The sequence below is a fragment of the Brienomyrus brachyistius genome, chromosome 8 (genome assembly GCF_023856365.1).
Source record: "Brienomyrus brachyistius isolate T26 chromosome 8, BBRACH_0.4, whole genome shotgun sequence".
In the NCBI taxonomy this organism is placed as follows: Eukaryota; Metazoa; Chordata; class Actinopteri; order Osteoglossiformes; family Mormyridae; genus Brienomyrus; species Brienomyrus brachyistius.
The window spans coordinates 114,079-131,697 of NC_064540.1; the positions used below are offsets into that span (position 1 = coordinate 114,079).

The window sequence follows — 17,619 nt, forward strand, 5'->3', positions numbered from 1 at the left end:
CATGTCTTGCAGTATAAATCAAACAGTCAGCTCTTAAACATTTCAGAAATAAATTCAATATCATCTCTGTGTTGGCTGATATCCTCCACTGCAGACCAGCCGTTTGTCTTGAAAATAAATACTTTTAGCAAATAAATGAGCAAGACGAAATGAAAGCAAATTTTTCTTAGGGGCTGCCAGTTTTCCTTGTTCGTTAGCTGTGAAACACTCCTTAGCTACTTCAGAGAAAGGAAATGCTCAGGAATGGTGGTTTACTTTTATCTGCTCTTTTTGTTGTATGTTGTAACAACATCGCTAGCGGTGATCATGGTTATTTTTAAGTTTGGGTTTAATGTTTTTTTCATGTTTTTTCATTAATATTTATATAATACATGTTCTCCTCTGGTAATGCAGCTGTTTTGTACTTTCTATAATGGATAAAAACATGTAAGGGTTTACGAGATTTCAAATGCTATAAATCAGACCATGCATCCATAACGAAAAAATCATGCCGGTTAATTGTGCCTTCATTTGAAGATAGTCACTAAAAATTGCAGCAATTTTATTTGATTTCCCTACCTACTTTCTGATAAAAATTAAAGATTAATGTACTAGATTGTACTTTGAAGACCATGTTTTTTCAGGCTTTCAAGGGTGCCGTTATTGTTTGGTCTAATGGACGAGAAAACGAACATTTCCTGATATTCAATTTCCTTCATAATTGTTGGAAGGAAACAAAAGTATCTGCTGTAAACAGTGGGCGCTTTGTGAGCTGCAGCGTGCTGTCAGTGTCCAATGGGAGCCCCACATCTCCACCATCGCTCACAATGTCATTGTGTTCTTGCATTCAGTGTGTTCCAGACATCAACTTCTGAGTCTGCCAGGGTTCAAGTATTGTGAGCATTGCTGCAACTTCTCTCTAGTCTTGAGGGAACTTTTGTTTGAAGGACTGAATGTAGAGGACAGTTCCTCAGGTGTAGCAGGGTATCTGTTCCACTCTGAATACGCAGTATATACTGTATAGACAGTGTCTGCACGGTATATTCTATAGGCAGCCTGTGTACCTTGTACATATGTATCTAAGGATTGATGACTGATAAACTTGCACCGTGGATTAATGAAGATGAATGAAGTTCCATTATAACTCTCCTGATCTCCCATAATTTGATTTTCTTACATATCATGTGTCACAGAACCTAATGCACTTCCTGAATGTGCGCGGTGTAGTTTACGGTTTCAACAGAAAGGGGGATAAAAGGATACGAGCCGACATTCGGTTTATCAGAAAATTAAGATGGATGGATGTGGAAAGAAACAGAAGGTGATGCTGTTCATGCCCTTATAGGGAGAAGGTAAATCTCAAGGGCAAAGAAAATATTCACAAATAAGTAATGCATACAACTGTGAGCACACACATCAGGTCAGACCTGTCTCTTGCTTAGAGATTTACATACAGTCTACAGCAGTGTTTCCCAATCCGCTCCTCATAGACACACATTTGGTATAAATTTTTGCTCCCTCCCAGCTCCCTACCGAGCTGAGAAGGAGCAAAAACGGACTGTCTGTGGGTCCTCGAGGGGACACACTGGTCTTTCAACAAAAAAAAAACTTAAGCACTACACTCCTAATACAAACAGTCTGGATTTTCCTATAGAGGTACTGGCTATGAAGATCCCTGCTTTGCTTATCGTCACGGAGAGGATCAGCATGGGGTCATGAACAGGTGACCCCACCCTCCATTCCATGTAGGGGTACATACACTACATTTCATGCAGGCAACATACACCGAGAGGCCAGTTTCCTAAGTATACCTGCTAGTCAAGACTGACAGCCAACTCCTCCACCCAGTAAAAAAAAACCATGTGGCTACACGTGGATACATAGAGCATGTGGACAGGGATAAGGGCTTCAGTTGTCGTGTGTGTAAGCGTTAGCATGGCCGAGACCCCAGATCTGTATGATTATGAATATGGTGAGATTGTTGGTGCCAGATGTTGGTGCTTCCTGCATCTTAGAAACAGACACCCTCTTGGGACCTTCACACAATACAGTGATTAGGGTAAACAGCGAATGGCGCGGTGAACAAAAAAACATTCAGCCAATGGCATTTCACCAAAAAAACCTTGTTAATGACGGGGCAAATAGTACGGCCAGATTGGTTAAAGCTGACAAGAACGAAGCAACACGAAAGCAACAACTTAGTACAACATTTGTATGGAGAAACCACCATTCATTTACTTTTGAAGCAGTTCTAGATACAAAAGTTAGTCCTATCCAGTATTAACTAGGTGTACCTAATAAAGGGACCACTGAGTGTATGCATGTATGTAGTATTAACTAGGTGTACCTAATAAAGGGACCACTGAGTGTATGCATGTATCCAGTATTAACTAGGTGTACCTAATAAAGGGACCACTGAGTGTATGCATGTATGTAATATACATAAAAGTACTACTGTATTAATCAGATGGAGATCAAAGAACATAGTAAACAAGCAACCTGACACACTGCACTTCTCATCAGCCTTAATCATTTATGTCACAGGCTGCTATCGATGGGATCCTCCCATGTCATTATTTGGCTGTCAATTGGAAATAGGTGCAGTAGCTCTGTGATTACACAGGTTTTCCTGATAATAATTTATCTATTAATAATCTCGGCAATTTCTGCTTGTCTTTCTGCAACAGCTCTGAAACGCAGCCCTTTTCAGATTGTCTGCTTATCCCGTTATTCTTTCTTCCCGGACCGCCGTGGCGACGAGGAGAATTTGCACGATATGGCTGCCGTTCCTCGAGCAGCGAGCCCACATCGAATTCCCAGTTGTGTTTTATCCACACATGGGCTTTAATGGCGGCCACACGGAGTCACCCACCTCGGTGCACGACATGCAAGCAGCAAACTTCATCTTTCTGTGTTTCTGGAAGTGGTAGGATCAGTTACACCTTATAATCCCTGGTCGTTATAATTACCTTTTCACTTGGCGGTAAATACTTTTAAATGAGGCTATTCATGCATCCACACATTACTATCAGTGATCATGCAATTAAGGGTTTACTTTGAGTTTCCATAGTGACTTAAGGATCAGACCTCATCTTTACCATCTGGAGGGATGGTCTAACAGATAATGATAGACTGGCTTCACCACCAGACTGGACATTAGCTGGTTTTGGTGTTATGATTTGATTTTATATGTTTATACTGGAGCCGGGAAGTGAGGGTTAGGGTTTGGGTTAGCCATAAGTGCTTTCCAACCTGTCTTATTACTGGACTGAGATTTATCCAATCAGATAAGGGGTATCTTTTCATTCTCCTGACATTTCCCACCAAAAAAATGGACCAAACAAAACACTAAATTTACCATTTTTGACTTCAAAGAAGGGGCGGCATGGTGGTACAGTGGTTAGCACTGTTGCCTCACACCTCTCGGACCCGGGTTCGAGTCTCTGCCTGGGTTACATGTGTGTGGAGTTTGCATGTTCTCCCCATGTCGTCGTGGGGTTTCCTCTGGGTACTCCGGTTTCCCCCCACAGTGTAAAAACATGCTGAGGCTAATTGGACTTGCTAAATTGCCTGTGTGAGTGATTGGTGTGTGAATGTGCCCTGCAATGGGCTGGCCCCCCATCCTGGGTTGTTCCCTGCCTCGTGCCCATTGCTTCCAGGATAGGCTCCAGACCCCCCGCAACCCAGTAGGATAAGCGGTTTGGAAAATGGATGGATGGACTTCAAAGAAGATAAAGCGTGAGCCATTACACACAAGCGTGGGAAGACGTCCTGAGCACAGGTTGCGGTACGTTGGAATAACCAATAGACTTTAGAGTTATTTTGTATCATCAGTAGCTAACAGCAACGTAACAAGCATGAAAAAAAATAGCCTGGATTTTTTTTGTTTTTAGCTGTAGGCATGAGGATGCAGCCGTACAGTACTCTGATACTGCATTACCGCCAACGACAAGAGGGGGCGCTGAAACATCCTCAGCACCCCTACCTGCAGTGTTAAACGTGCAATCATGGGTCAGGTATATATTCCTTCGATCGAACAGGAAGTAAAAAAAACAAAGATAAAAAATCTCAGACTTAAATCACTCAGCAGCCCTTGTCAAAAACACGCCCACTCAGCAAATATTCTGAAGGAAAGAAAACTTTGTGTGAAGTTTGACTTTGCAGTAGGAGGTGCAAAGAAACATATTAAGAGTAGAAGCGCATGAACCGTTTTATCTCCAGCAGTCAAACCAAGTCACGGGTCACGTCGAAAGTTGTCCTGTCAGCATGTTGCTGCGCCCAACATGGGACGTCCTGCCACCGCCTCCTCATACCTCCGTTTTAGCTCCCCGGCAGAATGTTGCTCCCATGTGCCTCACTGTGAACCACCATAGACCAAGCTGTGGAGTTTACTCCTCGGATGCTACTGATGGCCATTTGTCAGCTATTCTAAGGTTACGCCCCTCACACTGCACCTTCCACAATGTATGAAACCACAACAGATCCCGTAAACATTGTGGACAGCGTGTGCACTGAATAAAAGCCGTGAAACTTAATCACCATTTGACTTCCATAAATGCTTCTTGCATGGACACAGTCAGGTGTATTACATTACTGTTCTGACTTCTGACTGTCGTTTGTTTTGCTACATTCCTATCGGCTTCCCATCTGCTACACAACACTGACATGATATATAAGTGCCGAGGAAAACATTAACGAAGGGACGCTTTTTCACCGCCGCCAAGAACCAGGCCGTCCCCGAGCCAAAGTACAAACTGGTGGTTTTCCATTCCAAAGTTTGCGAGTCGTACGCAATCTGTAACCTCACTGCCATGGTCCTGCTTACAACAGAGCCAAAAGGGTGACCAAACCGAGCTGGTTGTGTCACCACCATCTGATTGGTCGAAATGATCAAACCAAGCTGGTTGTGTGACCACCATCTGATTGGTCGAAATGATCAAACCAAGCTGGTTGCGTGACCACCATCTGATTGGTCGAAATGCACAGAGATACTGGATTATTTATGGATTATCTGAAGGAACAAAGGTATATTCTATATATTATTCATTATTAGTCTCACACATTGTGATGCATTCTGGAAAACTTGGAACCTGAAAATTTCCAAATTCCTATTTAAAAAAGTACTATAGACCAGATAAACCAAATTTATTCATAATGCAAAATTACGCAAGTGAATGCTAATCCTGCTAGTGTTTCATGCTTGCATAACACAACAATTCTCACAGACGTGCTAACTGAAATTAGCATGCAGTAAAAATAAATAATAATAATTGCATACAGTAAATCATGATGTACACTGTATGAGCAGTAAATAAGGGTCTCTTCCGTTTCGCATCGCTGTTGCTATCCAAACCCGACACTGCCTTTACGGAGCTGACCCATCTTCAGTGGAAAGCTGGAGTGAGCTGGTACCGCGCTGTAACTAGTCTCTCTTTGCCGTGCGGCTTGGGTCCGGATTGGTTCCTGTCGAAAAGCTCCAAAAGCTAAAAATTTCAGTGTAATACTAAAATCATGGGGCAGTTAAAAGAAAAGCTATTTTGGACACCTGACTGGTACTTTTGCACGTCTGATAAGGCGTAAAACATTTAGAATGTTTTGCTATGGGCGGTATGGTGGACTGTCACCCCGTGGGTGGCACCGTACCCATACTGTACCCCGGAGGGACTGGCATCCTGGCCATGGTGCTCTTCAGCCTCACGCCCTGTGCCTCCTGGGATAGGCTCCAGACCCCTATGTGACCCGAACTGGGATAAGAGGCTGGAAGATGAATAGACACAAGGATGCATGTTATATATTATGCATGCATTATGATAGCTTCAGTGTTACAGCGGTGAATTACAGGATTGTCCGCGAAAGTCTTAGAGAGTCATTTTGAAGGGCATTATGCTGTGTCAAGTCAGGGCTCAAGGCAGCCCTTCGGGTTTGAGTCCAAAATTGACACAGTGGAGTTTGCAAATTGTCTGGGTGGTTTCCCTCCAAGGCCCCCCCTCTCCCCCCCCCCGTCGTTAAATTCGGGTAACTGTATTGGTGTTTCTACATTGCCCTCTCTGTCAGTGCCCTGTGATGACCTAGTATTCCATCCAGCGCTTTCTCGGGGCATCCGGAGACATTCCCCGGTCTCAGAGAACGAGACAGAAGGCCGCTTTGAATATCCACTGCACATACAGTGGGATTTAAACAGCGAGAGGAAGTTGTAAATTACAATCATAAGTTTAACTCAAAACAGCAGGAAAACGGCTAAAACAAGTGACTCAGAGCGACGGCAGTTTTAATCAGCGAAATGAGCCGATGATTTGAGTCTCAATCAATGTGTTTCCTGTCGATCGCACTCAGTTTCACTCACAATCAGCCCTGTGTGGCCCAGCTTTTGGTTTCCATCAGATATTCTGTTAAGACAGGAAGTGGAGAAAGTCTGGAAGAAGACATGTTTATTCTACTCAGAGAAATGGGTTTGAAGCCCCCCTCCCTCCCCCAAAAAACTCATAATTGTACTGCAGAGGCTGTAAACAGTCTTGCTTATCGACACTGCAGAGAAGTTAAAATAATTACACGCTTGCTGTGGAGGCGAATCCTTTTCCAGATGCTGACCGGACATATGTCACACATCAGTCATCACCAGTGAATGGGCAAGGACGAAATCCATCGGGATTTTAAAATTAACTCGGTTTATTGGTGTAAGAGGTTCTGTTTCCTCTTTTGCTTTTTCAACATTGTATTTTTTAATGAAGGTGCCCAAACACCTGAATTGTGCTTCTGCTTTCATCATACATCTCTGGCTGCTTTTCAGCACATAAACAGTGTATAATATTACTGACGTACAGAGACAAACAGTGGACTATAGTGAACAAAACGATTCATAAAGTACAGCTGAGTAATAATTACACAAGTGATCACAATTCCTCAATAACTTAGGAGAGGCTACTGAGGCAGAGAAGCACAACAATCATGCATATATCAGTAACGTCTGCAGCAAAAACGTACGTAAGGGGAACATGAGACCTAATTATCACAAACAGGCCCGTATACATGGAGGTGAGATCAGTTAAACCACCAAGTCTCACCCCGTGTTTATTTCCGGTAGCTTTCGGAATCCTGCCCATGCCGACAGAATGCGTTTTATCGAATGAATATAAATTGCGCGCCGATCATGTGATGATTAATTAAGTCGCGTTAATTAATTGTCCGTTTGATGTAATTACAACTGTATGGGCTTGCCCTGTAAGTTAATTTGGAAAAGCATTACTTAGGTGAGCAAGTGTAAATAATGGGAAATATTTTTCACACACACAGACAATGGCCCATGTTGAAGGATAACAAAGGGGCCAGTTGGGCAACAGCGTGATAAGACAATGGGGAGGGGGGGGGGGGCGGGAGGAGGGGTTGTTTTTGCATTTTTGCAGGTTTGTCATACACATTCTGCCTTTCAGTTTTCCTGACTGTATGAGCGCTGCCCTTCAGCTCCTTGGCCGCGTCCCAGCAGAGAAGCGTTTTCCGTATGAGCGACACAGCGGCCGCTGCTGTGGCGGAACTGGGCCGCGGTTCAGTGAAAACAGGGAGACAGGTGCCAGCTATGGAGAACCCTGAGTGCGAGCTTCACCCGCCCTGCCACCATACGCCCGTGTGTCACACCTCTACCTGCTTCCCCTTCATCATGGAGCCAAAGAGCAAAGCAAACCGCCGGCAAAGAGCCGTTACCCCCCACTGCCCTCTTACATTAATTCAAACTTTTTTTTTAGAAAACCCAATGATATTGTTTGATATTAATTTAATGTTTTCAGACCAATCTCAGCTTTAATCTCTTTCACAGCCTGGTATATCTCGGATCATCAAGTAAACTGTCAAAACGTCAGCTGATAAACGACGTCCGTCCCCTTTAAAGCCCTCTGGCACGTGGCCGATTGCACACTTTGGGACCAAGACAACGCAGATCTGAATTTCTAACTTCCTGCATTTTCCTGTGATTGGGTTTCACAATAACAGCACAACTGCAGCAGTTTCAGTCTGATGCATTGAATGCGTGCAGACAGAAATGCTCAGAAGCATCACATTGGACCTGGCACTTACACTCACGCATGTGTCATAGAAGAGGCATCCACATGCATGCATTAATCACCCTGCAATTACACTCTGTGGTTTTGGGTCTGAGTAAATTGCAACTTTAACATTCATTTAAGAAGGGATTATTTCAAGGTTAATACAATCAAAACCTCTGTTTGGCATCCTGGAGAAAGTATTTATCATTTAATAAGCTACATTCCAATTAAAAGCTCAGCAATCTGTCAGCCAAAATGCATGCCAAAAGTGATAAAATAATTCAGACTTCATAATACCAGAATATAAAACAATATCGTAAAAGGCATGTTAAACCATTCAGGTCAAAGGAGCTCAGTTTTTCAATAGAATTGCTAAACTGATTAAAAACTAGAGATGCTTCTGTACAATTTTAATTGTGTAGCTCTGGAGATATTGGACACAATCCCAAACTGCCTGGGTATGTTTAAACAGACTTAGCAGTAATGAAGTCACACATTTAGATCTTATGAAATATTACAGCTGTTTGAATTAAGGTTTAACATACTGTCTTTAGTATTTGGCATGGAAGAAAAAATGCGCCAAAAATTATGTCAAAATAAGACAAATACCTGTTAATTTGTGTATTAAATTCAAATATAGATCTAAATCCATGACAGGCCAATCTTAAGATATATACTCTTATAGGAATATTATTGACTCACATCAAACTCAACTTCAGAACATTTTGAAAACCATAAATTAAAACTGCTTTGAGGCTAACAGGTAAGTTTCTTAGATGAATATTTTTTCCCCCAAATGTATCACAAAGCACAGTTCAAAAATAACGGCAAAGACACTTACTGAAGTCTAAAGCACAATTTGTCCACACAAATATATGTTTAGCTCATGCCTTTTAACTCCTGTAATATCCCTAGGAAGTTCTAGGTTTTATCCACAACCAAATAATCTTGTTTAATGGGCTTGCTTGAACACACGGATGTGTTAATCAATCTCATCAACGTTTCAACGATATGGGTATTTTGGAAAATTGCTGCAAAATAATCCAGACTAATGCGCAGTCTGGACCGTTAGCAATAATAAGGAAAAGTGTGACCACGAGAGCCCTGTTGCAGTTAGTGATTAAATGTCCTTCAAGGACAACCAATAAAAGAAACAGTATCTAAAAACACAACAGGCCAGGAGCAGCTCATACTGAGCATGTTCAGACTTAATGGTTTTGTAAATCAATGAACTTAAACTTTGCAGTTAACAATCAAGAATGTAATTCAACTGCTTTATTTGGACGCTGTCATTTGTGAACAGCCCTGGACAGCACCAGCAGTGGAACCGAACAGGCAGATATAACCAACCAAACTGTGCATGTTCAGTAATAAACTGGCTTGACGATCATGATTAGCGCTATGAAAAGGTGAACACGTTTTTTTTACGTATTTATAGTTTTCGGTTGACAAAGTGAGTCATTTTCTCCGTTTCTTTATGTGATGGCAAACCTGCCAAAATGGAGGCTTAAGTTCAGTTGCATGAAAGCAGCGTGTTTTGTCTCAGTGTTGATACTGAACGCTGTGAGCAGAGATTATATATTTCATTTCACACTGCATTTTACCGTAATATCTATATGATATATATTGGAAGTACAAGATGCTGAAAGACAATTCACAAGGGAGAGCTACCATTTTCCCTTTCATGCAACATGTAATCTTGCTGGGGAAATGCAGGGATGAAACCACGTGGCAGGCTGAATGGGCTGCATCTCGGCTGGGAAACCCTTCTGGCTCTAAGAACACGTTGCAGTGGTCCTGCATCCAATAATCAAGATCACTATGCCCTTTTAATTCTGCATACCAACATATTATTCAGATATTTTTCTGAAACTCACCAGGCTTTCGGGGGGTGGGGGGGTGTGTGTGTCGTAAGTTTGTAAGAGGTATTTTTAAATGGAATTCAATTCTCCGGCTATGTGGGTTAAAATGAACAGCAATCAATCCTTAAAGCAAGGTCACTCTGAAATTCAATCCTCTGAGCGTTTCGCTTGTTACGGAATCAGCACACTCCTACACATGGCCAGGAGTGGTTAGATACCGTTAGAAACTGGCTCAGGGCAAGCGCATGTTTAAAGAACTCTCTGCCTTTGAATTCGGTTTCGCTCACTTTGGGCACCACTTTTAAGAAATATCCTCCTCATACTGTAATATAAAGAACAACAAGGACAACAATGCAAGACTTCGATCGCAGCGATGATTATGTTGATTCTTGGGGAACGTATTACATCATTATCCTCAGAAACATCTAAATATGTACATTTGTTTTGTTCTGTGTAACCGCAAGATTCTAGACTTTTTCTGTATGGTCGATATCAGCAGTCATGTTGATGGAAATGCACAGGCAACAGCCTTGGACTTGCTGTCAGGGACACGATGAATTTCTTTTCAAATTCAGCAGAAGAAAAAAAGAGAATCCTTTAAGGGCAGCTCATCGGGAGAGGGAATTTTCAACTGGGATTTTTAATTACCGTATTGCATTTAAAGCAGACGATGAGGGATGCCATGCAGCGATGGGAGCACAAAGAGTAAAAGCTGCAGAAATGCACTGTGGCAAAGCTATTTTCTGAACAAGGGCTGCGGGAAGGGTGAATCACACTCTTAAATCAGGTGGTGATATGGGGAACGGTAGGTTGAAACAGCAGAAAACGGACCCACTCACCTGATTAGGAGAGAGAAAATCCTGGTTATTTTCATTCATGTACATGTTATCACCATCAAACTGCAAAAAAAAAAAATAATAATAATAAAATAAAATGTAAAGAGATTATTGATATTGTTTGCTGCTTAAAAAAAAAAAAAACAATTACCCAGGGATATTCAGAGATTACATTAATGCTGAGAATTCAGGCCAAGAGCAGAAGCGCAATGATCTTTGTGGGACTTACACTCTGAAACTTCTAATCAGAGTCTTATAAATAAAGAAGCAACACAAAGAGATTATAAAACACAAATCTAATTGCTTTTATCAGCTTGAAACCTCAACTGACTTTCTAGGTGTCAGTAATTACAGTTCGCTGAGAGTATAATTAGGCTGGTCAGGAAGATTATGGATAGAAGGCATCAAAAGTGCTACTTGGGTTGGGTGCCATGCTTGTGCACAGGGAGGTGACAAGGACAGCTACATAAATCACATGGGACCTGGGGACCTTCATGGGGTCAGAGACAGCAGAAATCTCTTTAGAGAATTTACACTCAGATTAACCCCAACATCAGGGCCATCCAGACAGAGACTACTAGAGAATGAAATAGCTTGCTGTGGGCTAATTATAAAGCAAACCAAGCAAATGTTGCTGAGAAATGCTACCAACTAAAGCAATGCAATGCATATATTTTGTTTACTCATTCCTCTGTATTGTGTATCAATTATAGGTCATTAGGTCTTTATTGGACTTTATTGGTCCCTGAGGAGAAATTAGTAACTAAAAGAGCAATCCCAAATCAGCGAAATTTTGTTCTGATTCGTATAAAATGCGGGAGCAGAAAATGTAGACCGACCGGCTCTGGAATTCTGTCGGTGTTGTCAGCATGCTAACTAACGAAGGGCCCTCATCGATTCTCCACATGCGCGCATCTCCTCTCCTCCTGAGCATGTCAGCCGTCGATGCGCTCCCGAGAAGAAACGGGGCCATCACTCGGAATGCCGGCCTTTTCGGCATTCTCATCAGTTTCCGATAATCCGCTCTCGCACATTTTTCGACTTTGTCTCATCTTTGCGAAGCATCTCCTCGAGGGAACCATCAGCAAGCCTGCCTGACCCTTTGTTCCACGCAACGGAGAAAATAAAATATACAAATTCAGTCGCTCTGAAGTGTCGGATTATTTGAATCATTTCCAAAGAGAATAGTGATTGTTGTATTGAAATACAGTATTTAACATGAATTTGATACATTTATGAAGATCATCTATGGAGTAATTTATGATTTATGTGAACTCACTTATATAAATGTATTTGTATGTATATACACGTACATATACACCTAAGAATGTTACAAAAACAATATTGCTGTTTTGTAGCCTATAGACTGCATGCAAAAAGATTAACAACCAGACTAGGCGACAAACAACACAAAAGTTTCTTTCTGTATCAGTGATGTCAAATGAAAATCATAATTGGGCGAAAAAATGTATAATCAGTGAAAATTTACACAACCACACAGGAAGAGGCTAACAGACACTGCTTGGGTAAAAGGGGACAGGTTTTGTTGCATGTGATCTCTACAGATGTTTGTGTGAGAGTAATTTTACGTGTTCAGCTGTGTTGTTCTACATGTTAATGGAGTCTAACATGCTGACATGCCCATATGGATTGTGAAAGAGGCCTTGCTCCACTTTACTGCCACCACAAACATGACTGTTGACGGCAGGTAATGATAAACATGAACGACTGGCCAGGAACAGTAACATTCTCGAGCCCGCGGCCCAGCTCAAGAAATGCTTTAGAGTTGAAATGAAACCCATCAAAACGAAAGTCAACTCCCCCAACTTGAGGGCTGCTCAGCTTCTGCAGTTTGTCTAGCAGCATTTCGGGATTAATCGCAAACTTCGCCGGCCCTGTATTGCTGTGACGAGATGAGAAACACAATGGTAAATGGAAGCACATTAAATACGGACTTTTCCATTTCGGCAGCAATGGAGTCTGAAGAGGGACACGATCAATAAAGCACAAAGAGTAAGAACGGGGTTCAACCATTTTCAAGGACGAAGAACACAGCAGAATTAAAGGGAATAGCTGTAGGCTTCTATACAGCTCGGAGGAAGATGGTGACGCTGGAGGTAGTGCTATCGTTCGGCAACCGGAGGGTTGCAGGCTTGAGCCCTAGTTCCTCCTGACCCCATCAAAGTGTCCTTGAGCAAGACACTGAACCCCAAATTGCTCCTGGTGAGCAGGTTGGCACCTTGCATGGCAGCCTCCGCTACCGGTGTGTGAATGTGTGTATGGGAGGCATAACATGTAAAGTGCTTTGAGTATTCGTAGGAGTAGAAAAGCGCTATATAAATGCAGTCCATTTACCATTGATACTGCTATCTGGACTGGACCATGTACAGAGTTGCTGAAAGTTAAAAGAGAATACACCATTTGATACATACAGAAGTGGAAAAACGTAAGAGATCACTCTATATTTTTAAACAAATCTGCATTTTAAAATCCTGGTTTAATCGTGAGGCTGCTGACAGAAGGTCACACTGAGCGGCAGGTCGCATCCAGCTTCAACATTTCTAAGACAGCAGTACACAGGAATAAGGTGAAGCAGGAAACACTGGGAACGGCCAGAAACCAGCCAGGTAGAGGGCAGAAGTGACTTTCTAATGCCAGAGATGACCGTTAACTTATCTGACAGTTTCTCATGAATTGCATGATGACCTCAAGTGACCTTCCAAAGGAATGGGAAGCATTAAGTGCAGGTGTGAAGTGCACTGCTAGGACAGTTCATATCAGGCTCATAGAAGCAGGACTGAAGTCCCATAAAGCAAGGAAGAAGCCCTTCATTCATGAGAAAGAGAGAAGACCCAGGCTGCAGTTTGCAATATATATATATATATATTATTCACAGACCCAGACCCAGAATTTGAGAACTGAGTGAAACAACATTTGCGCTGTGGTCTCTTAATTTTTTCCACAGCTGTAGCTGGAATGAGTCACAGTGCCAAGTCATGAAAAAGGCCGAGTCAGCGTGCCAAGTTTGGCCGGCTGACTTCCACCTCCCTCCTGATTCTCTCCAAAGGGGGTCATAGGTCACGGCCACACTTCTCAAAATACGCTAAACTGCTGCCGGGGAGGCTTAACTTTTTTAGCACATCCTTTAAATGCTAATATGTAAGGCGGCCAGTTTATTAAGTACAGCGACTGGCTAATGCTGCTCCTCCAAACAGCGAGTCATGTGGATGCGGCTGAATGCACACAGCGGGGCCGCTGCCCAGGGGCCCTTGGGGTGCAGGGGGCCCGTGGGGCCCCTAGCCCAAAACAATGTGCAACGCTTATCAACAATGTATTTTCGTTTGTCTATTTTAGAGGGCCTACATTCTTTGATCCTCTGCCTACAAGGGCCCCTGACCCTATAGGGAGGGCGTTTGGCTGCCAAGGGCCCTTGAATTGTGGTGGTTGTGGTGGTGCTGGTTTTGCCCAGGGGCCACACATCCCATAATCCGTCCCTGCACACAGCAAGTAGGAAGCATCAAGGCCTCCGCTGCTGTTCGACTGGCCATTGGAGCGGCTGGTTCTCAACATGGTGTGATTATTAGTGCCACATGTGGTACTTTCAGCTCTTCAGAAATGCCAAAAATCTGCTTGGATGTTGACGCAATACAGCGTTTGGGGTTTACAGAGAATAGTGGCATGAAGAAAGAACATCCAGAAGGGAGAAGAAACTCTGTGGACAAAAACACTCTCTTAATGAAGCAGGTCAGAGGAGAATAACCAGACTTTTTAAGGACAACAGGCAGGACACAGGTGCAAAAATAACAGCTCAGTAAAGTGGTGTATAGAAATGCTTCTTTCAATGTACAACTCTTCTACCCTTGAGAGAGTTTAGGGGGCTACAGTGGGCCCCACCTGCTAAAAGCTATCGTCCCTGAATGTGCATATGGTTAATATATAGCTATTGAGATTTTATATGTTCAATAAGAGCAGCAGAAGATTATCAGCCCATCATGACTTTCATCATTCTTTTCATTCTTGATAATTTTCGCTTTCTTTTAGAAAGAAGACTTTGTCTCTTTGTGCATCAGACAAATGGTATAAAAGATAGATGCATCATCTATTTCTAACTTTTTACATAAATTAGGGGGGAGGGTGATTACATGTTTAGGATGGAAAGGAACACAAATACTTCACTTACAGGCAACTGTTGTTACTCAGACAAACAGGACACAGTGTACATCAAATCCACTGCTGCTGCGTATAATTATATACCAGGAAGACTTTAATACTTTAAAAGTCACATAACCAATATTTTAAACGTGTTGTTTTTTTCGAAATATAAACACGATGTCTATATTTCCACAATTGTCAGGGTTTTTCAACATGTAAGACCACAGAATAAGATCGCTTATCAGAGTAGAAATTACCGTTCAAAACACATGCGATGTGCCAGTCTAATTCACTACACGAAACATACTTCATTGTGTTTAGCCTGGTAGGATTTAATTGTTCCTGAAGATAAACGCAATACCTGCTTACTTTCTTAAAGCCAGTGTATGTCACTCCAGCACAACTGCAAAGACATTCGAAGCAGGGATGGATACTTGCTACTCACTGACTGACAGGACACTTCTTTCTCTCGACAACACTTGCCTTTTGTGTTGCTCAATGTGACCTCTGCTTTCAGAATATATCAAGTATTTCATTTATTTAAGCGATACCCCCTCATAGTCAGCCTGTCATAAAGTGGTCTCTTGATAAAAAGCCACTGAACCTTGCCTGCGGTTTCCATTAAATCTATTAAAACTGCCTACATTATATCATGTGCTGAACAATGGTTGGCTACCAAGGGCAGTCTCAGGGAGAAGCATACAAAGGCTTTTTTCAGAGAGCGGCTTTATAATTTACAAATAGCAAAACAGTAAAATGAATCTCGCTCTCTCTCTGCTGCACTCCCTCATTTGCTTGATCCGGTTACCCATAGCATTCTTACAGCAAAATGAATCTCTCTCCCTCTCTCTCTGCTGCACTCCCTCATTTGCTTGATCCGGTTACCCATAGCACTCTTACAGCAAAATGAATCTCTCTCACTGCTGCACTCCCTCATTTGCTTGATCCGGTTACCCATAGCACTCTTACAGCAAAATGAATCTCTCTCCCTCTCTCTCTGTTGCACTCCCTCATTTGCTTGATCCGGTTACCCATAGCACTCTTACAGCAAAATGAATCTCTCTCCCTCTCTCTCTGCTGCACTCCCTCATTTGCTTGATATGGTTACCCATAGCACTCTTACAGCAAAATGAATCTCTCTCCCTCTCTGCTGCACTCCCTCATTTGCTTGATCCGGTTACCCATAGCACTCTTACAGCAAAATGAATCTCTCTCACTGCTGCACTCCCTCATTTGCTTGATCCGGTTACCCATAGCACTCTTACAGCAAAATGAATCTCTCTCCCTCTCTCTCTGCTGCACTCCCTCATTTGCTTGATATGGTTACCCATAGCACTCTTACAGCAAAATCAATCTCTCTCCCTCTCTGCTGCACTCCCTCATTTGCTTGATCCGGTTACCCATAGCACTCTTACAGCAAAATGAATGTCTCCCTCTCTCTCTGTTGCACTCCCTCATTTGCTTGATATGGTTACCCATAGCACTCTTACTGCAAAATTAATCTCTCTCCTTCTCTGCTGCACTCCCTCATTTGCTTGATCCGGTTTCCCAAAGTACTTTTTCAGCAAAATTAATCTCTCTCTCTCTGTCTCTCTCTTTCTTGCACTCCCTAATTTGCTCCATCTGGTTACCCCTACCACTCTTACAGCAAAATTAATCTGACTCATCTCACTGTCACATTCTCCCTTTCTCTTGATCTGGTTAACCATCGCGCTCTTAGAGGATGTGCACGGCCTCCTCATTAATGGGAAGGTGGTCGGCATTATGTACCGTGTCATCTGCCATGACTTCCATGAAGGAACGTTTTTACTACTTGAAGATTGCTAGGTGCAAAGGACACGTTTCAGTGCAGGATTGAGCCAAGAAACCCCAGCTAAATTCTCAAGTATTCTGGCTGAGCGTTCGTCAACATGATCCACCTGTTCTTTGTCAGAGAGTCAAATCAATATCCAGAGCAATCATTTGAAAACTCTTTGTAGAAAACACGAGTCATAACCCCATCAAAGCTCCAGGAAAGGATTGGTGCTCCACCAAAAACAAAAGGCTGGGATCTAGGTCATCTCAGCAAACAATTCTGCATCTTATTTGTCTTCTCTTTCTACCTGGTTTGCATGGGATTCTCTGTGCTATCTGCAGTTACTCTGTTCCTTTCAGCGGAGCTTAATTAAAGACCTCTCCAAGTTCTCTAAAAAGTGTCTTGTGATTTCAAATGCTCCAACAAGGAACATCTGAAACCTGGGCATTCATCCGAGACCGCCCTGGAATTCCAGAGGCCCGTATTTAATTCCGAATTCATCCCTGTCTGCATGTAAGGAGCGAAATGCGAAGGAGCGAAATTTTCGGCAGGACAATATTGTTACTTGGTGCCTGACTGGTGTTGAAGCAATATTCCTTATTACGAATCTAATTGCCCCTTCGCTGCAGAAAAGGGGTTCATTAAGTGTTAATTACACACGTTGTTTACTGCAAACATCTCGATTTGGACTGCTGTGCAGTGTAATTGTTCAGCTGGGACAGTAGTTTGAGATATCACAGATTACCGAGAATGAAAGGCGCTAACTGGAAGTAGGTCATGGTTCGTGATAAACATGGCATGACTCTAAAATAATACACTAACACAGTGCAAATAACACTAACAGCTAAGTAAATCTAGGACTCATGCAATATTTATAGGACTTGAATAAATAGATTGCGGAACTTTCAAAACCACTTACTAAGTGTTTTTTTTCCCCTTAAATAATTTCCAGGAAAGGCCAA

At 42.5% G+C, this 17,619-nt stretch overlaps 1 protein-coding gene across 8 annotated transcripts in view; it reads right to left on the reverse strand.

Moving 5' to 3' along the window:
• The window catches only part of tox2 (TOX high mobility group box family member 2), an 86,785-nt gene that overhangs the window by 28,892 nt on the left and 40,274 nt on the right, over window positions 1-17,619 (reverse strand). For 5 of the 8 annotated variants that reach the window (XM_049021916.1, XM_049021910.1, XM_049021909.1 and 2 more), the window contains one exon: window positions 10,714-10,773. The exons of the other annotated variants lie outside the window; for them this stretch is intronic. In XM_049021916.1, coding sequence (XP_048877873.1) covers window positions 10,714-10,773 — 60 coding nt within the window. The remainder of the gene's footprint in view (window positions 1-10,713; window positions 10,774-17,619) is intronic. 8 annotated transcript variants of the gene reach the window in all.